At 45.2% G+C, this 22,174-nt stretch overlaps 1 protein-coding gene across 2 annotated transcripts in view; it reads left to right on the top strand.

Annotated features, from left to right (window-relative positions):
• LOC146805169 (uncharacterized) overlaps window positions 1-22,174 on the top strand; it is a 182,432-nt gene that overhangs the window by 48,802 nt on the left and 111,456 nt on the right. For both annotated transcript variants that reach the window (XM_085622361.1, XM_085622360.1), the window contains exon 4: window positions 9,574-9,692. In XM_085622361.1, the coding sequence (XP_085478487.1) occupies window positions 9,574-9,692 (119 nt within the window). The remainder of the gene's footprint in view (window positions 1-9,573; window positions 9,693-22,174) is intronic.

The raw sequence follows: 22,174 nt of genomic DNA, 5'->3' as shown, positions 1-22,174 counted from the left end.
TATTGCTACTCTCTATGTTCAAATCAGCACCATTTTCCTTAAAAAGTTAGTAAATGCTGGTGCGTTGTGTTTTACCATTCACTGTTTGGTGTCTGTCAATGATACTTCTGACAATTTGCCATGGTGGAACTGCTGTTTGTCTACTTTGGAGACATGACTCACCCCCAGTCACAGACCTGGGTGGAATCCATCATCGTTCTTTAGCTCACTGTTCGCCACCCCAGTTCAGGACTGGCTATATGGAAATCAGTCTTGACCCCTGTGCCTCATGGGAACAGTCCAGCCCGAACTGCCAAGCCAATGGACTCCTTACAAAGGCCCTGGCACTTTTTTTTAATACAAATTAAGCACTGCCACAGCTACAGCAATCTAAACGAAACTTTGAGGACTTGGCAGCACAAACTGATTACAAAATGAGCTACATTCTGCCTCAAAGCTGATGGAGCGCTAATGCAAATACAAGTGGACAGCTCGAAAGTTGACACTTTCATTCCGAACAGTAGTGCTTTCGCTGAGAGGAAACACAGGACAATGACAATCATATTGACGCAGCCTTCCAGGTCCATGAATATGCAAAACTGTCCCTATATTTGAAAGAACAAGCACTTGATCTCTGGCCATAAATACCGATGGCTGTCTGTTTCAACCTCGATTGATACAGGTACATTGGTCCTGTTGCACAAAGTTATTTCAAGACAGAATAGCAAGGACAGAAGGCAGCGTTGCATATGAAGAACACAGCCCTTAGCTCAGAGCATCAGCATCTTCACTAACAAGTAAGTGCCTGATATGTTGTCATGGATGTTATTTCAGTGGCATGTTAAAGTTTATGGGGTATTGTTTGCCATGTATTGTTCGCAGAAACGTTCACCACAGCACTTTGATACACACATCTTAGGGAGGTACTGGGTGATAAATTAATAAAATTTGCTGTTAATTTGGTTGGCCAACGTTTTCTTGGGTTGTTGGCGCTGCAAATGTTTTGAAAAAAATTCATATGCGATCAATTTGTGGGTCGAGTGCATTGATGTTAGGTCGAGTACAAAAGTCTACTCACTCGACCTGCAGGTCAAGTAAGATTTTTTTGATTTGTCGAGCCCTGAAGTGTGTAGGTGATTAGAGGCCTGCATGCATAGTGGATAGACATTTGAAACAGTCCATGGACTAAGGCCTGGGTCACTGCATGATTACCTGGGTACTGACTGAATCATTAGAGTACTGCAAGGAGAGTGCCCGGGTTTCTTTTTACGTTTTTGGGTTTTGGCGCAGTGAATAGATTAGTACATAGTGCCGGATGAGTCACTGGAGGTGTGCAAGTCGAGTGACAGGGTGTTTATTGGAGTTTATAGATACTGACTGGGAAATTGAAGGTCTGAAAGACAATTGTGTAGGTGGTTAGATGCCTCCATGCATAGTGGATAGGCGTTTGAATCAATCCATGTGCTAAGGCCTGCCTCACTCCATTAGAGTATTACAAGGAGAGTGCCTGGGTGAATTTATAAGTGTTTGTGTTTTTGGCGCAGTAAATGGATTAGTACATGGTGCTGAATAAATCAGTGGAATAGTGTAAGGGGAGTGACAGGGTGTTTGCAGGAACTGTATGAATACTGACTAGGGTATTGAATGTGTGAAAGACAAGTGTGTAGGTGGTTAGAGGCCTGCATGCATAGTGGATAGACGTTTGAAACAGTCCATGAGCTAAGGCCTCGCTCAGTGTAGGAGTACTTGGGTACTGACTAAATGATTAGAGTTTTTTAAGCACTTATATGTATGCAAAGACATAAGTACCCAAAACCTTCTCTCTAAATGGTTCCTAAATGCATACAGACTCTGTGTGATTCTAGACAACAAACACTATCCCATACATATTACCAAATCACATTTTCTTTTCCGGAATTGGTAAACAGAGTACACACAATCCACATATTGTACTACTGCACATAATTGTAGAACCCTGACTCTTTTACAAATACCTAAACAATGACTGGTTTCTTATTCTACCAAAGTATGAGAACAGGATAGGTTTTTAACCAGTTATGTGTCTGCAAACACATAAAATACCCAAATCCTTCTCTTAGCACAGTTTCTAAATGCACACAGACTCAGTGTGATTCTAGAAAACAAACAATATCCCTTGGATTTTACAAAAACACATTTACCATTCTTGAAGAGGTAATGCGAGTGCACACATTTCACATATTTTACTACTGCTCATTAGTGTATAAACCTGACTCATTTTACAAACATAAACAATAAATGGATTCAATTTCTACCAAAATATAACAGGATAGGTTTTTAAGCACGCATGTGTCTGCAAAAACATGAAACCCCCAAATGCTTCTCTCACATTAGTTCCCAAATGCACACAGACTCAAAGTGTGATTCTAGACAAACAACCCTATTCCTTCTATTTTACCAAAACACATTAACTAGTGTGGAAGGGCTGAAGTGACTGCAGAGATTCTACATATTTCCATTGTGCACACTAATATGAAAGCCTGACTCATTTTGTGAGTGCATAAGCAATGACTGGCTTCTAATACTACTAAAACTTGACAACATGACAGGTTTTTAAGCTGTTATCTGTCAGCAAATACATGATGTAACCAAATGCTTTTCTCACAATGGTTGCCCAAATGCACACAGACTCACAGCGTGATTCTAGACAAGCAACACTATCCACTGTACTTTACCAAAGAACATTTACTACTCTGGAAGAGGATAAAGTAACTGCACACATTCTACATATTTCAGTACTGCACATTAGTGTCAAAGCTTGACTCATTTTCTGAATACATAAGCAATGACTGGCTTCTAATTCTACCAAAACTTGAGAACAGGAAAGGTTTTTAAGCAGTTATGTGTATGCAAAGATATGAAGTACCCAAATGCTTCTCTCACAGTGGTTCCCAAATGCATACAGACTCACAGTGTGATTCTAGACAAGCAACACTCTTCCTTGTACTTTACCAAGACACAATTACTAGTCTAGAAGGGGTAAGGTGACAGCACACATTCTACATATTTCAATACTGCACACTACTGTGAAAGCCTGACTCACTTTGCAATTGCATAAGCAATGACTGGCCTCTAATGCTACTCAAACTTGACAACAAAACCGGTTTTAAAGCAGTTATCTGCCAGCAAATACATGATGTTACCAAATGCTTTTCTCACAAAAGTTGCCCAAATGCACACAGACTCAGTGTGATTGTAGACAACCAACTATCCCTTGTACAAAATACATTTACTAGTCTACAAGATATAAGGTGACTGCACACATTGCAGAAAATTTACTACTACACATTAGTACCAAAATGTTTCTCTCAAAATGATTCCTAAATGCACTCACTCACTGTGTGATTCTAGACAAACAACACTATCCCTTGCAATGTATCAAAACACATTTCTTAATCTTGAAGGAGTACTACATTTTAGTGTAGAAACGTGGCTCATTTTGCAAATACGTAAACAATGACTGGTTTCTAATTGTACCAAAACATGAAATCAGCACAGTTATCTATCTGTAAACACATGAAAAACACAAATACTTATCACAGAATGGTTTCTAAATGCACACACACTGACAATAAGATTGTAGACCAAAAAAAAGTACTCCCTGCACTTTAGCAGGCGAAATACATTAGTCTTATTAAAATCAAAATAGTCCACATACATCCCCTCACAATTAAATAACTCACCTTTCAAGTTGTTTTGTAGATTAAGAAGTATGTCAGTCACACACCAGATTTTCTTATACAGAATCTCTGCACTGTGCACCTGACCGCAAAACCAAAGAATGGCAAAGTTTCCCTCTCATTTTGCACACATATACATGTAAACATCAAATCACATTCCTTCCCACATTAATTCAAAAGCTAACACACATTTCTATTGGTTAAACAATTCAACCCTTTCCAAATGACATAAATTTGAACCCTACCCCCAATCTGCCTGTTACCATAGACACAGTTCATGGAACACTTAACTGAGCACACAGGTCACAAGTTCATCACACAATGTGTCTAATCAAAACAGCAAGTGTGCTTGACTTTTCAACATATTAGCTTATAATATAAAATGTTCCTTTCAATCGGTTTTCGTTAACCAATAAGAATCATGCGTTTAAAAAACAGAAACATGCACCCTAGTTTTCAGTGTGGAATGTTGTCAAACAACCAATCATTTCTTTTCTTTTTTCAAAACTGCATCTTATCCACCATTTTAGAAAAATCTTACTTTTCAAACTGCCAATTCATTTACAGAGTGCATCCAGACCTCCCTTCAAGATGCTTAGAGTGTGGATTGTGGGACACAGCTATATTTTCTGGAGCCAACGGTATGCAGAAAACAAAGGCATTCACAAAGACCTAGGTTTGCCAAATGTAGACATTAAATGGATTGGACAGAGAGGGTTAAAGTGGCACCAATTGATGCTATTGGTAAAATCCTTTTTGCATCTCCAACACCCTGACCTCATAATTGTGCACTGTGGTGGCAATGACCTAGGCACTTTGACTGGGGTCGGTCTGGAAATGCTTATCAAGGACACCTTTGCAGAATTTATTTCACTTTTTCCCCCAAACTGCCTTTACCTATTCTAACATATGCCAAAGGCAGAAATGGAACCGGTCGAATCATTTTTGTCCACTGATTGAGAAAGCTAGGAAACTTGTGAATAAATCTGTTTCTGCTTTTCTCCGAGACTATAGAATGGGGTCCATTTACAATAACAATCTGCGTTTTCATATGCAAGAGATCTATAGGAGAGATGGTGTACACTTTACTGATGAAGGAAACAGAGTCTTCCTCAACAACTTTAGACTTTAGGCTTACTTATAAGTACCAAAAACTCTCAATAAACACAACGGCTCTTTTTAGAGCCACTCAAGAACAAAACACATAAGCTTGATGTTTATCTAAAAAAAAATCTTTTTTTTTTTTTTGCTTGGAGTCGTGCACCCAACGTGATACCGTGCACCCTACGCGTGAGAAATCGTGCATCCAACGCGTGCACACCAGGGGATGCGCGACTCCTAATCTTACCGTAAAAAATAAATAGCCTCTATCACAAATTTTTATTATCCCCGGGGATCCCATCCCCTGGGGCTTATTAAAAACGTTGGGGACCGTGGGGGGAAGCCCCAACGCCCCCACAGTCCCAGCCGGCTCCCCGCGTCTTTCGGGAGCCGGCAATGCTTTTCCACATGGGGAGCTGCTGACATGCAGCTCCCCGTGTGGAAAAGCAATATGGTTTGGATTTTGAAAGAGAGAGCAGGTTTCACTGCTCTCTCTTTCAAAATCCAAACGAAGTTTGCTATGGGAGGGCGGGAGACTCCCGCCCTCCCATAGTAAACAGTGTCCTGGGGGTGGGCAACCCAGGACACTGCACGAGCCAGCCCTGGGGGGTGTGCCGGTCCCCAGGACCCTTGAGGGCTCGAGGGGGGCCACGCAGCCCCCTTCCCTCAAAAAATAAAGCCCCGGGGGGTAGCGGTCCCGGGGATGGGGGGCCCCTGGGGGCTAATTATTAAGGGACCGCGGAAGCCCGAGTTTTTTTAAAAATTTTTTTTTTTTTTTACGGCCGGATCAGCGCACCCAGCGTGCATTTTTCCGTTTAAAAAAAAAAAAAAGAAAGGGGTCCTGGGAGTCCTTCTGGGACCCCCTAAGCAGGTCTAGAGGGTCAGAGTATTTCTACCCTGCCCCCTTTATATGTTTTGCACACTTATTCCCCTTACTTCTTCAGCCTCGCTTCTACCAAGGCACAAAATGGCTGCCAACAGTTCCTGGTTTCGAATGTTGACAACCACTTGACAGCCAATTAGCATTCAGCGCGTGATCGGGAGGGTGCGCTCAGGGTGCGTATAGGGTGCGTGGATCCTCCGAGGCCATAGATATATATGTACAGATTAACCATTTAAGCAAAAGGCACGAGTCTGAACTGAGGACTACCTCTTTGCCAAATTTGGTGTAATTCCGTTCAGCAGTTCGGGCTGTAGCTGCGGCTAAAGGTCCTATGGGGAAAATGCGTTTTGGGACCCCCCTTTTTTTCTCGGCCCCCGCTTGACAAATCACCCCGAGATTTTCAGGATACGACCGGACCGGAGCTGGCCAAAAGTTTGGAAAATTTCGCTAAGATTCGTCAACCGGCGCCAGACTTATTGGGAATAGAATGTTGCGGATTTCCTATGGAAAATAGATCCCAACTATAACTACCTACTGGCGACCGCCAGTAGGTAATATATATGAAAAATATATTTGTGTATAAATCAAGAAAAGCTGGACTTAAATATTTAATTCATGACTCAACATTATTCTATTTTGGTTTATTGTATTAGCGATCTATGAGCAATTTATAAATAATGTGGGACCGGTGAAATCAAGTTTGTTTTGTATAATGTACTGTTACCCTGGTCTGCACCCCTTATTTCTTTTAACAGAGGCCCTCTTTTTTTGGTCCATACATTTCAAAATGGCGTGACCCAGGAGTGACTGGTCAGATCTCCTCTGGGTGCCTCTGCTCTGTCCCTCGTTGACATCACTGCCAGTGCCTTTGCCACTAATTGTTTAAAGGGGAGCCACCTCCCTTGTTGGCTCCAGAAGCCTGGGCTCCCCCCTTTGTTCAGTGGGCTTGGGCTGGCCCAACCCTCGTACAGCGTCACACCTGATTGATTGCAGATCATTCATCCCCACTCTTTCCTCCTCAGGAGCTGAACGAAGCACAGTTAACTGCTCCCTTTGTGTGAGGAGGCATTTGTTCCTGCTGCTGAAGAGAAATGTAATTAACTTGGCTGTGCAGAACAAAAAAAAGCCTGTGCTCTAATCCTGAGTTGGGCTAGATAAATATGACAATACTGGATTACCCATAAATTGGACAGATTTCATCTTAGTACTCTCAGATTTGGGTTTGGTATACAAGTTACACCCAAGTTTGATACGTCACTGGTCTCTGTAGGCCAAAGGGAAGCAAAACTGCACTTCTTCCCCATAGGTGTAAAATGTAGTGTCACTGCAGACAAGATAGTAAACCATACTGACTTTCCCTATGAGTGTATGCCAACATTATGAGGCCTACCCCAGGTCAATATCCAATCTTGCACAGTCCCCTCTGCTCTGGGCTAACTGTGCACAGTTACCAGGCTGCAAATGTCAGGAATCTTAGCCGTGCAGCCCTCACATGCACCCTCTGAAGATTTCTGGGAGCAAAGCAATGGCCCCCAGGAGAGTTCTGACTAGTGACCCCTAGGTGGTACCATTTTGAATTGTCCCAGCTTGCTATGCAGGAGGGTTGCAACAGGGGCGGAGAGATGGTGGCACCCCAGAATAGGCCACAGGTGCCTCGCTTCTGGAACCTTCTGCCTCTACTTAAAAGATCCTGTGCAAGGAGGAGAGCTCACGCTTGGTTGTGATTGTATGTTGGACACAAGGACTGGAGGTGGCAGCCATAAACAACTGGAAGGAGGAACCCCTGATATTCATCTGTACTAAGAACTCCGACTACAGGTGTTCTAGGACCAGTGGGGCTCTCCCCAGGACCAGGGAAGCTGGTCCCCTTACCTCCATTAAGGACTAGTTGGGGAGAGGGGGGGAGAACTGGACTTCTGTGCCAAGGAGTAGAGAGGCACCAGAGGAGAAAGTGCTGGAAGGCTCGTGCAGGGAGCCAATGAAACCAGCCCCCTGAAAAGTTTGCCACCTTAGAGCCCAAAAGGCCTAAGGGAAGTGATCCAGGTGGCTAGGACTCTCCATCAGGAGCACAACGAGCCCAAGATGGAGAAAAACAACCCAACAGGGCCCGAGATATCGAAAAGGATTTGATCTCTGACGACCCCCACCCCCACCCCCCTCACAAGTTTGCTTGGAGCACATGGAGCTCCGCTGCTGGCTGTCAGAACTCCCTGGGGGTCGCTGCAAGGAGAATAGCGAAAGAATTTCCAGGGAGGCGGTGTGAGCCGTGACCCCTCCCACCCCAGAGCTCCACTGGCAAGGTGATCCCAACCCCTGGGCAGGCTTTACACGACAGGGCTCTGGGACCACCAACCCTGGGCCCCTATCACTTCTAGAAGACAGAGAGCACTGTAGGGTCCCCGCGGTAAAACCAGGGTCCCGGGACACCCAATTCCAGGCCCCACAGGAGATTTAGTGCTGGGGGAGCAACGCCATACCCCCAATTAGTGGTGGGCCTACCCCGCTCCCCATGCCTGTGTTTGGGAGGCGCAGGTAGCCACCACGGAGTCCAGCACCCTGCCTGCAGGAGCGGGCACGAAGAGCGAAGCTGCTAGCTTCCGCATGCAGCGAAGGAAATGCCAGTTGGGACAGCTAGGGGTTGTCTCCCTGAGCTGTCTTCAACCAGCACCAGCCTGCGAGGTGCCTGGGTGGTACGGGGCACCCCAAGAAAAAGAAACCAACACAAAAAGGAAACACCGCACAGTAGGAACAAGCGGCTGGAGCCACTCATCATCAAATTAATAGGAGTGCGTCCCGTAATGTCCTGCAGGGGTGAAACCGATCAAGCCTTCTTTTTTTGCATGTGGTGGCCCAAGGATAGTGTGTCCACCACCAATTAGTGAAGGAAAGCACGGGGGAGCTGTAGAACCACAGCAGCTCCCTTCCAGGCAAGAATTTTTGAAAAAGTACTGACCCTAAGTTTGTAGGGTCTCCAAGAGAACGACCCAGCCAGGATTTTCTGTTCAGCTCAAGCACTCCCCAGGCTGGAGCATGTGCTGAACAACTGGGAATACAATGCAGCGTCCTCCGGGGACCAAGTTTGTGGTTGCTGTTATTGTGTCCTGAATGTGTCTAAAGAGAGATGCTTTTTTTTTTTTACAGCACCCCCTGGGGGGGCCATGTCTATTGTTCCATGTTGTGTAATCAGAATGTGATGCCCTCTAGGGGCTGTTTTTATAATTGTGTTTTCATGGTTTGAAAGTATATAAAAAGCACACAGACATGATGTTAATTTTTAAATGCTTTATTGATATAATAATGTTGACCGTGATTACTGATCAACGTGCATACACTTTATTAACATTAATAAGTGCGTTTACACATGGTTATTATTGATTTATTGTATTCACTCCTAAAATGATGATGTTTCTGACGTGGTTAGTTGAACTTAAATCTTTGACCAAGTCAATAGACTCACCTGATGTATTTATAATGACCCTTTAGGTGGTCACAGGTGACTACGCAATGTCATCAAAGTTATTTCCACCAGCCTCATATATATTTGTAAATTACTGCGTAGTAGTGTGTGTAATAAATATACTTTTCCTTTTTCTAAAGAAAAAGCACAGGCTGGAGAAATATTTATTGAGTTTGTATTGTTGCATGCTAGTGAATGGTGATTACGGGCTCACACCACCTCCTTTGAGTAAGAGTTGGACTGCTCTGCTACCATGAGAGAGTCCAGTGCTACAATGGGGTGTTTGGTTCCCAGTGGAGGGCAAATGTGTGCAAGTCACAAAACTAATGGTGTGTTTCCTTACACTTAGGTATTTGTTTAAAAAAGTTTTTTCTTTCTTTCCATTCTAACCGAAAAGCCTTATTTGTGTTTTTCCTTGTGTGTGCTCCTTTCAGGGACTAGTGAGATAAGAGTGTCTAGAGTGCTTAGAAGACTGCCAGGATGTAATTTGCAAAGTCAAGATTTGGAATTTCTGATGCAAATGGAATTCAAGAGGAAAGCAAAGGCATTGAAGGTAAAATCTTCCTGTTCTGCAGAATTGGGGTAGTATTTGCTGCATCTAAGTAATGCTAGTCTTGGGTACAGTATGTTTGGGTGGAGTAAATGTATCATTTTACAAATGTATTCTATTACAATGAAGCATAGCTTACAGAGGTCTTAATTTTTAATGCCCCAAATTGTGCATATTTTACCTTTTTTTCCCAGGGATTTTCTCCTTGCAATTTTGTACATTTTTCACTGGCATAATTTATCATGGAAAAACAGCACCTTATATCACGGTTCTGAAACCATCCCCGAGTGTGCACAACCTGCCCCCCCAAAATTTCAGGCTTGTTGGCACATATTAATGGTACAGTTAATAATGTGTCCTGTGTTGCCAGATTTACTCACGTTCAGGCAGACTGAAGTCAGGACCGTAATCTGTAGATCATATGAGGGCGTCGGTGATATTGGTGAGAGCGCAATTTTATACAAGATCTCATATGTTGGAGGATGATACTGGGATTCATTGTTCATCCCACAATGATTCTGCAGTATGCTGACTTTGAAGAAAGTGGGGCATCGGCATCTGCTCATATGCCGACGATACGCAGCTGATGGTGACCATGGATGAAAGATCGGAAGGATCAGAAACAACCAAAAATAAACTCCACAGTTGCCTCTCCGAAATGGCAGATTGGATGCGCAACCACTGCCTCAAGCTCAATGCCGGAAAATCTGAGATCCTGCTGTTCGGAGGAGCCAAACTATCGTGGAACGATTCATGGTGGCCACCGTCACTGGGAACAGCCCCGACCCCGAAACAATACGCCAGAAATCTAGGCATTATGATGGATGACGCACTATCTATGAAAGATCATGTGCGCACACTGTGGGGTAAGGGATTTGCAATCCTGAAACTCCTCGCTAAGATTTTCACCTGGATCCCACTCGACTGTCGTCGTACGATTACCCAGGCCCTCCTAGTCAGCCGCCTGGACTATGGCAATGCTCTATTCGAAGGAATGAAAGAGCAGCTATTCTCCCGCCTACAGGTTCTGCAAAACCAGGCTGCTAAACTGGTATGCAACAAAGGCAAACGTGACTCGGCATCAGCATGCCTAAAACAACTCCATTGGCTTCCGATGCGCCAGCGTGCCACATTCAAACTACTTTGTCATGCGCACAAAGCCCTCCACAAAACAGGCCCTACAATCTTGCAAGGGAAAATTGAATTTTATACTCCAAACAGGAACTTGCGATCCATTAACTCAGCCCTAGCAAAACCTAAGCGCATCTATAGAACAAGGACAGGAGGACGGGCCTTCTCCCACCTGGCGGCCAAACGATGGAATGAACTACCGATTGACCTGAGACATACCGTAAACCTTCTTTCATTCCGAAAAAAACTCAAAACACACCTCTTTCCCAAATACTAACCCCTCCTGCATAAACCTCAGCAGCCTTTTCTTTTTTAGCGCCTTGATATCCCTTGGGATGAATGCTGCGCTCTACAAATACAAATACAAATCTCTGCCAGGGTGTGAGGTATGTTAAAGAAATGTATAATTAAAATGTTTCCTGGTGCCTGAAATACATTGTCAACCTATTATAATGGTTGAATGGCGTAAATGGCGTAAATCAAGTATCCTGCATGTCTTAACATTTACTTTTAAAGCATTCAATTCCATGCAGTATTTAAGCTCATAGTTCCTTGGTAGTCACCCAGTATCACAAATAACATAATTCGTTTGTCAAATGGAGACATATTTGTACTGTCTTTACTTATTTAATTGTTGGACTTGGTCCTTTTTGCATGGTCATCCCTAAACCTTTTGCCTTTCTCCTAGCATTTTTTCTGTCATGGTGTTGGTGGTTCTAGGACTCTGGGCACTTTAGCACTGCTGTCCAGTGTAAAGTGTGTGTGCTCTCTGTGTTAAATATGATAAGGATTGGTCTACACCTGTTTTGACCTATTTAATTTACCTGTGAGTCCCTTGTAAAGTGGTATCTCATATACCCAGGGCTGGTAAATTAAATGCTACTGGTGGGCTTGCAGCCCTGATTGCGCTACCCACCAAAGTAGCCTTTCAAACCTGTCTCAGGCCTCTGCCATTGCAGGGCCTGTGCGCGCAGTGTGACTGACGCTGTGACGTGGCGCCTAAAGTGTGTGACATGTCCGTGACTCCCCTTTTACTACATGTCAGCCCTAGCTTGCCCTATTGGCAGGGTGCATTGTAGGTAAAAGATAGGACATGTACCTTAAGTGTGTGACATATCCTGGTAGTGACAAACAGCCATTTTGGTTTCTCACTACTGTGGGGCTGCCCTCCCATAGGAATGCATTGGGGATTCCCTGATAAGTGTTTCAGTGGTATTTCCTGTTATGAGAGGAGCAGCGTGATCAAGTTTGGTATGTTTGGAATAGTGATAATAAATGCTACACAATGGTGTGCGCAGATTTATTATAACTATTTTAGAAATGCCACTTTTAGAAGTTGGCATTTCTGTGTGCTATGTGTCTGCCTGCCTGATGTGAATTGCATGTCTGGCTTTTGAGTGACAGGGGCTGGTGAGGTGTGTGTGGCTCCGGGAGGGGCAGGGTGAGTCAGCGCTAGGCTGAATGGAACATCTGCATTTGGAGTGGTGGGAGGAGAAATCCCTAGTCTCTGAATAGGATAGTGCTTGCCCTAGTGAATGCTGGCTCCTTCCCCCCCTGTGGTGTGTCTGATGACGAGCCCCCACCTAACAATAGGAAAGAGGAGCCTGGTAAACCGAGTGCTCCAGAACCAGTTTCCCCAAGCCCAGTGCCAGGGCTGACAAAGAAAAACTAATCATAAATGCAGGGGCTGTGACCCCATGAAGGAGTGCTGTGCTTGTGCTTAGTTGAAGGGGACCCTCTGCCAGGAGGAACCGCCGCGGGACCCAGCTGCTGTCTCCTGGGGGTCCCTGCGTGCTGGCCTGCCTGGCTTTGCTGCGGTCTACCCAGCACCAAGGACTCTTTGGCCTGCTTGCTTGCTAGCGCACCGTGAGCGCTTTTATTTTTGATTTGCCCAAGAGGAGAGGGCTGGGGCTTCACAGCGCGAAGCTTCCTTGCTTTTGGGGGAAATCCCGACGTGGGGATTCCCCCACATTCCTGCCCAGCGGAGCGGGTGCCCACCCCGCATTTCTGTGCACCAAGCGGGTGCCCACCTCGCATCTGTGCCTTTTTGTTTTAGATACACATAGCAGGTACCCATTCCGCAAGTGACTTCAGTTAAAACAGGAGCCTACCCCGTATTGCCGGAAGAAGGAGAAAAGAAACGGCCGCCGCGGTTGTGCGGCGACCCGGAAGCCAGGCGCGTCCTCCTGACCGTGGGCGGGGCCTGCCTACATCTCGGAGCCTCAAGAGATTCCATTTCCGCCTCCATGACCAGGAGCCAGGAAACAAAGCGGAAGAATCCATGCAGGAGCCCCCCCCCCCCCCCCCCCCCCCCCCGCGCGCACTGGACGGTGCCGGGGGAAGTCTGCGGTGACCCAAAGGAAGTCGCAAAGGAACGAGGACCGGTCCGCCCGTCTTCTGGCAGCAACGGAGACCCGCATGGCTGGAAGTGCCGGGTGAGCACTTTTCTCCTGTTTGGCCGAAGAGACCAGAGGAGCGTCCCAAGCAGCCCGGTGAGTAGGGGCTGACCACATCGTTGGTGCCGCCAGAGGCTCCAGCGTAGTCCCGGTGAGTGGGGGCTGAGTTGGGAGCACTCGTAGTGCTCCCCCATATCTTATATATAGATCTCAAATACAGTCGGTACCCGGGGGGGGGGGGGGGGGGGTCAATAGAACCCTCAGAAAAGCAGAATATAAACATGGCACCAGTATTCCCTGTAAACAGTTTAAATTGCACAGAGGACAATGAGACAAATCAATTGGCTTTAAAATTACGCTAGAGAATGTAATGGAAAAAAAATAAAGGAAGAAGCAGTGTTAGGCCAGAAACAGAATATAAAAGAGTCATCCATCTTTCTTGTTGTTCCACAGATCAATCTGTGACATATACAATGGCGTCACTTGAAGACGCCACAGTAACAGCATCCTTTGCCAGGAGGGACTCCCTTAAGAAAATAAAGCTATTTTCAATATTCAACAAACGGTCAGACAATACCGGTTTACTTAGTAATGCTTTTCTTTCTTAGAACTCTGAATCTGTCACAAGTAGGCCCTCATTTTCAAACCTTGTTCGGCTCACATCTAGCCTGGTCCTCGCAGAGCCTGTCATCAAAGCATCAGTTTCCGCAGAAATAGCCTCAAGTAAGGCACACACATTACAGTGCGTGCATGTGATCAATGAACATTGAAGTCTTGAGTGCTACATCGACAACCACTCTAGAAAAGGTCCCCATTCAGGCAATCTCCCTAAAAAGAGAATACAACATCACACAGAGGCATTATGATGCACCAGCCTCTCCACAAACTCAAGTGGCTGCATGTGTCCAGAACATGAATGTAGAGGTACTCTCGACCCACATTCAAAGTTGGAATGATCCCTCAAATTGGTAAGTGCGTGCCATACAAGCGTTGATGCTTGAGCATTTAAGCCACAGCCAGCATACGATCCTTACCCCCAGAATACGGGTCCAGGGGTAGACACAATATCTTAAATCGTGGCATATTTTTAGAACTGCTGCACATGTGCCAACTCTGGAGAACCTGGCCTCTGCTGACTTTGAGTCTGTGGAATTCCTATTCGTTCCATATCTTATACTATGACCCAGAACCCTCTCAGAGTCCTTCAACCCACTGGTAAGGCGAGAGCGGAACAGTGACTCGGCAAACAATTTAAGGCTGGAACTGCATGAATAAATCTGTAGCAATGGCCATTTTGATTGAGTACATCTTGGCTTCACTCTTTACCTTATATTTTCTCAGGGAGAGAAGCATGTTCTGGTCCCACTAAAGATTTCTTCAAATGAAGGCAATTAGAAACTATTAATGAGCCAAATTGTTAGGAGTAAAAGTGGGTAAAGAATGGTATTAGAATAAAATCATGTATTAAAAAAAGCGCTGAATGCACATTAGAGGTCAAGGACCTTCTACAGAGATGAGTTCTCTTCAAGTAGGAGGTATAGCAAAAATGCAAATTTTTATTGGGGCAAAGTAATTTGAGGACAAAGAAGGGGGAAGAGGTCATTTATTGGCTGTCCACAAAACATCGTCCATTTTGATTTGAACATTTGTATAGCACACAAATGCCCAAGGGCGTCTCGGAGCTGGTGGGACCCAGAAGGTTGCCGATGAGAAAAGTAATGAGCAGACTTTTAGTTGGCAAAGAGCCAAGTTTTTAGTGATTTTCTAAAATATAGCAGCGTTGGGTTGTTTTTTATTCCGGCTGGAAGCGAGTTCCAAGTTTTAACTGTAGCGAAGATGAAACTTCTTCCACCCCAGCAAGCTTTCTTGAATCTGGGGGTCTGTATGAATTTGCTATGTGACGATCTTAGATTTCTGGAGGGCACAAACAAGATCAAATGCTGCTTCAGATGTTGAGGGACCAACACCATGCAATGCCTTAAATGCTAAGCATTGGGATTTAAATGTAAGCCTTTTTTCAATTAGGAGCCAGTGCAGAGGTCTCAGATCATAGGAGACTGGCCGAAATCTAGGAATATCCAGCAGCAATTTGGCTGCCGCATTTTGAAGACGCTGTAGCTAATGTAAGTACTGCGTTTGGATGCTCACGTAAAGGGCATTGCCATAATCCAGTCTGGACAGGGCTAATGCTGTTGCAAGTGTATTAAGAGTGTCAGGCGGTATGAAAGGGCGAACTTTCCTGATCATCTTTCATGTGAAGAAGATTGCAGAAGTAAGAGTACGGATCTGATCTTTGATGGTCAGATTGTCATCAAATATAAAACCTAGGTTTTTCACCTTCTTGACTGGGATTGAAAGATCTCCCAAACTAGAAGGCCACCATCTAGGTGACCAAAAGAAGGTATCTGTACCCAACAAGAGTACCTCCGTCTTTCCACCGTTCAATTTAGGCAATTGGACTTATCCACTGGTTAACCTGGGCCATACAGCAGTTGAATTGATCTGCAGTCTCTTCCACATCACTGGAGATTGACACCACTAGCTGTGTATCATCCGCGTAAGAGACAACTGAGAAGCCAAACTGTCTGATAATTTTAGCCAGGGGCTAACGTAGAGATTGAACAATTTAGGGCTTAAAGAAGAGCCCTGTGCCACCCCACATGGGAGCATGAATTGCTCAGATGAGAAAGCTCCCGTCTGTACCGATTGCACCCTATTAAATAGAAATGATTTAGCCAGTTTAAGGGCGGTTCCTCTTATCCCTAACTCCGATAACCTGTTGGCCAGTATATCATGGTTCACTGTGTCGAAGGCCGCCGATAAATCTAATATAATCAGGGCCGCCCAGCCACCAATGTCCCTCTGTCATTGCTTATGTCTCTTGTTCGACATCCCTTTTCATGATAAAATCCTTAGAAAGCCTGCTACATTGATTGTTGCATGACTTTCTCCATTCTTAGTGGGTTTTATTTTAAGAGTATGTATATCGCGCGACCAGGCCTGGGAGGTATACTGGTGGTTTACATATAAATAACTAGTAACAGGAATACATCAAGCTAGGCAAGGGGAGAATTAATTTATAGCTTTTTTTCAGATTGAATAGATTGAATACCAAACAGCTAATCACATTATCTATGTTGGTGTATCACCTTTAGAATATGCTAGCATATGGTCAGACATTTTTTGACTGGATGTGTTTTGGGCGGTTTCCTAAAAGTAGTGAGAGGCATGAACTTTCTATTATTTATAGTTCCATGCTTGTAGGAGAGTAGGATCTGCACTTATGTTGCCCCCACTTTTTTTCTGATGTATACAATGGTTTCTGGCTATAGTCTGGCTGAGTCCCTGCTAATCAGGGCCCCAGTCTCTCTGTTCTCTCTAAGCGACTTGGGGCCATATGTAGGAAGGCAAATTGCGATTGCAAATGCTGAAATTCGCCGAATTTCAGCGTTTGCGATCGCAATTTGGGCAGTGTGCTATGTAGCACACACAAACCCATATGCAAAATAAGGAATCGCAAAATTTGAGATTCCTTATTTTGCTAATGCATTTAAGGAATCCCAAATTGCGATTCCTTAAATGCAATGTAGGAAGCACCCAAGTTGTGCGATTTTGGCTTAAGGAATCGCATATTACCACCAACTTCAGGTTGGTGGTAATTTGCGATTACTTAGATAAATGCACTATTTTGCATTTTTCAAAGTGCCATGTGGCGCACACACATGCCCTTAGGGCATGTATGTGCGCCACATGTGCACCCATGCTCTTTTCAGGGGTGCAACAGGGTGTCCTATTGACACCCTTGCAACCTTGAAATTGCATTCTCAATTTGCGATTCTCTAATTGAGAATCACAAATTGAGAATGTCTTCCTATTCATTCCTATGGGCCTTTTGGCCCATAGGAATGAATGGCAAGGTATTCCTTATTTGCGAATCTCAATTAGAGAATCGCAAATAAGGAATAGGTGGGATTCGCAAAATATTTTGCTAATCCTACCTACATAGCGTTTTGCAAATCTCTAATTGCGATTCCCTAAAAATTGCAATTAGAGAATCGCAAAACATGGCTTACCTACATATGGCCCTTGGTGTGCATATTGGATGCACTAGTGATTTGATACTGTGGTACCTTATGAGCCCCTAGTATATGGTACCTTAGGTACCTAGGGCATAGGTACTTCACAGGCCTACCAGGGGCTGCAACATGTATTATGCCACCCCTGGGAAGCAGACTCAATCTGACACAACAGGCCTGCTACTGCAGCCTGTGTGAGGTAGTGTTAGCACTCCTCACTGAGGTATAGGTTCCTATATCTCACCATACACACACATATAAACCACCCCTATGGCAGGCCTGTTCAATCCTGAGGGCAGGGTGCGTGGTTTACAATGAGAGGGTTGCCTCTGCCTGAGCAGGGCCCCTCTGCAGCTACCAGAGTCTATTCTCTATGGCTGTTTGTGGATGCGGTTAAACCATATACTCTTAAGTGCATTAAAATGCTAACTTTGGAATGACTGCATCAAAACATGTCGTGTTAGGTGTCAAACTACTTGGAATCATACCCCCACATCAGTCCATGATGTGGGAGCATGACCCCACCCTTCTAGAGGGGACGACATATAAAACGATAGAAATCCTATAGAGCCCTGGCATCACAAAATGGATGCCACCAGCACTGGGCTGCCCTCCTGCTGCTGACTGAAACTCGCAGTGGAGGAAGCCCAACAAAAGGCATCCTGTCACAGGGAGGTGTCACCACCTTCCAGACAGGATTGAGTGTATTGGGGCTGGGTGGGTGCACTCCTAGAGTGCTTTGAAGTCCTACACTGGGGGAGCAGTAGGCTCCTCTGTGCATATGCCAGCTCAAACCGGTTCAGGGGCTACCTGCCCCTGCTCTGGCGCGAAACTGGACAAAGGGAAGTGGGTGTAACCACCCCCTCCCCTGACCCTCCTAGAGGAGTGGTCATAGAGCTAGTCCCTCCCCTATCTTCACTATAAGATAGCAAGCATTGCCATTGCAATTCAGATAACCCTGGACGACGCTCTACAAAGAAAAATCCTGGCCCTTCGACGTTCCACTACCTTTGGAAGACAGAAGAATCTCCCTTGGAGTCAAGGAGTGACTCCCCTGCTTGGCAGGCACCAAAAAACCTTAATCAACGGTTGCAAACTTTCCCGCTCCCGCCGGAGTTCGAAGTCCCTGCTGCCCCGGAAGTGGATTTCCTGACTTTTCGATGGCCATTGTGAGTCCCCAGCGAAGCTGTGGCGAGTGGACCCCACGAGTGACGAGGGACAGCAATACACTGGGACCGTGCACTATTGTCGAGTGCAAACCCTAAACAACGTTCTACGAACTTGTGCATTGGACCATTTGTGGCCCAAGCCTCTAGCAGGTTTTGCAGCGAAAATCAGTGGCCTACCCTGTCCCTAGTGACCGTGGGCTCCTGTGAAGCATTTCCTTACTAGGCATCTTCGCGATCACTTGCCCATTTGGTTAGTGGGTCTCCCGAAGACTTTCCTATCGACTCAAAGGGCTCCCCTGGTTGCTCCAGGCCTGCCCTCACTTACCCTTGCTGGGTGAGTCCCTCAGACCTTGCTGGTCTGCACCATCGACTTTCTTCAGTCTACAGGAGACTTGCAGTTGCCATGGCTTGTTGGCTCCAATCCGGTTGCCGACACCGCCATCAGCTGCAGACGTCGTGGAACACTCCGAATCCAGCTGTTGGTTATCGTCGAACTCTCCTGGACCTCGTGAGCGAAGAGTCAAAACACCATTGACGACCTGAAATCACCCAACATCCGTGGTCATCCATCTTCCTGGCCACCGGTCACTGGCAAGTGACTTTGAACACTGTCCCTTCAATTTTCAGGTCTTCTCCATCTTGAATCCAGGCTTGGATTCCACCGGACACTTCTTCAGTCGACGAAAGCAGCAAGTCTTCTTTGGTCTCCATAGAAAACAGCGACGCGATCCGACACCAAAAGACACCTATGCACCCGGCTTCCCTGAGTGAGGTAACTCGTGCACTCCGGTGCTCTAGTGTGTGTTGGCCCTCGAAGTACTTACCTTGTAAGTGGCTTGCTTGTAGTCTCCCTCGAAGTACCCTAGAACTTTAAAAATTAAACCGCAACTTGCACCATTATAATCAATAGGGAACCCGCAGCTGTGTTTACACACTGCACGCGTCTTCCGTGGGCCTGTTACTTACCTGCTAACACTGCAGTAGTGAAGCCGCAGCGATGCCCTAGGCCTTGTCATTTTGCAAGTCGACATTCTTATACCATTTTTTTAGTATATGGTCTGGTACGCCCCTAGGGCTCCAGCCATATTTGTGCTTAATTTATTGTGAAACGTTAACATTTGAATGTGTACCTGGTTACTAATCTCATAAAGAGATTAGTAGAGTGTGTCTAGTAATAAATACATATATATTTGATATATATACCTGTGTGGTGTCCTTTCATTTGGTAATTCAAGAGATTATAAGGTAAAACAAGCTGCTTTACATTCCTCTGAGACTCAGCCTGAAGGCTGCGCTCCACAGCTACCACTAGGATAGCTTTCTTTAAAAGGTTGTCTTAAACCTATCTACCATAAGAGTCGAATTGGACTGGTGCAAGGTGGCCACTATAACCAGTGACCAGCATATGCCAGGCCAACTTCTCACAATGCTGTTACAGCTGCTTCAGAGAAGAATTGTTTTCTGGCTGTGGTAGTTTAAAATGTGGAAACCTCTAGCAAAAGAGGGTCTATTTCTCTGGCCCATTTCTCCTGAAATCGTTACATTTCTGCCAGATATAGATGACAGTTTTCATGTATGAGCTTATTGTTTAAGACATAGAGCTTAAAAACGATCCTAGTTCGTATAGAATGCAATGAGGTCAATAACATTTGGAGTGATGTGGTCACATTTGTTTTGCATTATGAACTAGTCTCGATGCCAAATAAAAGTCCGCTTTGATTGTGGTCGGATCTAATTTGGGAACTCCAGCTAGAAGCACATTACCAAAATCTCTTCTGGATACGACATGAGCCCGCACGGCTGTCTTGCGTGAGTTGGAAGAGTTTAGGAGGCATTACTAATAATTAAAACATGTGAAGTTGTTGGAAATCAGAACGTGTAATTTATTTCTGACTTGTAGTGCTTTTAGCATGTGCCACTGTATCTTGCCACACTGGGGTCTTGCACAGCAGAAGTGTAAAATATGCTTCAGTTAATCTGCAATTGAGTTTCTTTAAAACACAAGTTATTTGTGTGAGGTAGGTTAATGTGTGAAAGCAAATAATTTTCTCTCCCATCTAAATTGGGTAGGTACGCTCATTCACAATCTTTTTTTTTTTTTTGGTGCAAATATTTATTGGAATTCGAAGTGGTAGTATTTTTAATTTGTTTTTCACTATGCTTTTCCTGTCCGTTAAATCCCCTTTGGCAGTCCCCCACTGGCTTGTTCATTTTATTGATCCGCTTCTATTGCCTTACCCAGCCTTAGCAGTAGAATCCCAAGTGCATATGTTTGTTTTGTGTATTAGGCCTTCCTTGTACATGCATTATGTGCGGAAGCAAGCCAGTGTGGCGTGCCCCAAGAGTTATTTGCTGCACAGGATGGAGGTGATGTGGGGCCCACCTTTTGACTTTTCCCTGATCACGCTGTTCAGTTTAGCTGGTCTAGTCAGGTGCAGAAGCCTTATACTTATTTGCTGTGGGTGCTTCATGCTGAGACAACCCTGCTGTACAAAGCATCACTCTACGCACAGGTTGTGTCTGTAAAGCAGCATGGAAAGGACACTTAAAAGGAAAACCACTTCAAACCTGTTCTGAAACTGCAGATAATGGTTTCACTTCTCAAGTCTTTTACCCCTTGATTCACTTTTTGTTCCATGTTCTCTATGACCAAGGAAGGGAGCTGGTGCCTCCCTAACAATCCACTTCCTAAAGGTGAGAAGACATCACCTGAGTTTACCCCTTTCTATATGAGCTGTTCACCTGTCCTAAATCGCTATGATGCCAAACTGACTGCAGGTATATTGCGGGATGATGCCTACCAGCCCTGCAGGAGGAGTGACGGTTCAGTAGAAGTGAGGTGCCGCATAATCCTGGCTTGGTAAGCTCTGTAGCATCCTCCCCACGCTGGTAGCATGCAAATGGCAATGACGGGCATGGAGCTCTGTAGTGCACCTCTTTATTCTTCATAATGCAACAGTTAATTGCTCACATAGTGTCATAAACTTTATTAACCACACCCAACTGGTTATGTCATTCTCCTGCGTAGTCCATCAGGGACCAGTAGGGTTCTTCTGTTTATCTTCACAAGACTCTCAATAGACTCTACCAGAAGAGGAAGATTCCAATGAGGAAGTCTCTTACCCTGCCATTCCTCACAGGAATTGTGCGGTGTGACTGACGATTGCCAGAGTCCAGTTGGGGCTATGATTCCTCGTGGCATGACCTGAGCCTGTGTACCAAAAGAAGAGTTGCGATATGACCTCAGCCACTGCTCCCAAGAGTAAATCGCAGTGTGACCTTGGTCACATTCCCCATAGTTAGTCCTCTATGGGGCCTTGCGATCTTACTGAGGCAGACTTTTGCATGACTGAGGCTGGCCTGTTCATGGATGCACAATCCCGGACACACTGAGCCCAAGTGGGACTGCACCTGTCTTCAAGCCCAATTCTTACCCAATCTCTGTGAGTTCCAATATCTTTTAGGACAGCCATCACAGTCCCTTGAGGACGCAGAGCAGGTGCCTCGTTAAAGACACTACTGCCCAGGGAAGCCCTGACACAAGCTGCCATCTCGCGCTTTCTCAAATGTGGGAAGTGGTGCCTGGACTGGTTGGCCACCCAAATTCAATTACCTGAACACATACTGGGACATCTCGCTTGATAAAAGAAAATGACTTGTGAAAGCGACTCTGTGCATTGAGAGAATACAGGGATAATCTGCACCTGATCCTC

Source organism: Triturus cristatus, chromosome 8 (assembly GCF_964204655.1).
Source record: "Triturus cristatus chromosome 8, aTriCri1.1, whole genome shotgun sequence".
In the NCBI taxonomy this organism is placed as follows: Eukaryota; Metazoa; Chordata; class Amphibia; order Caudata; family Salamandridae; genus Triturus; species Triturus cristatus.
The sequence above is the reverse complement of the archived record's forward strand: the minus strand, read 5'-3'. Positions and strand labels throughout refer to the sequence as shown.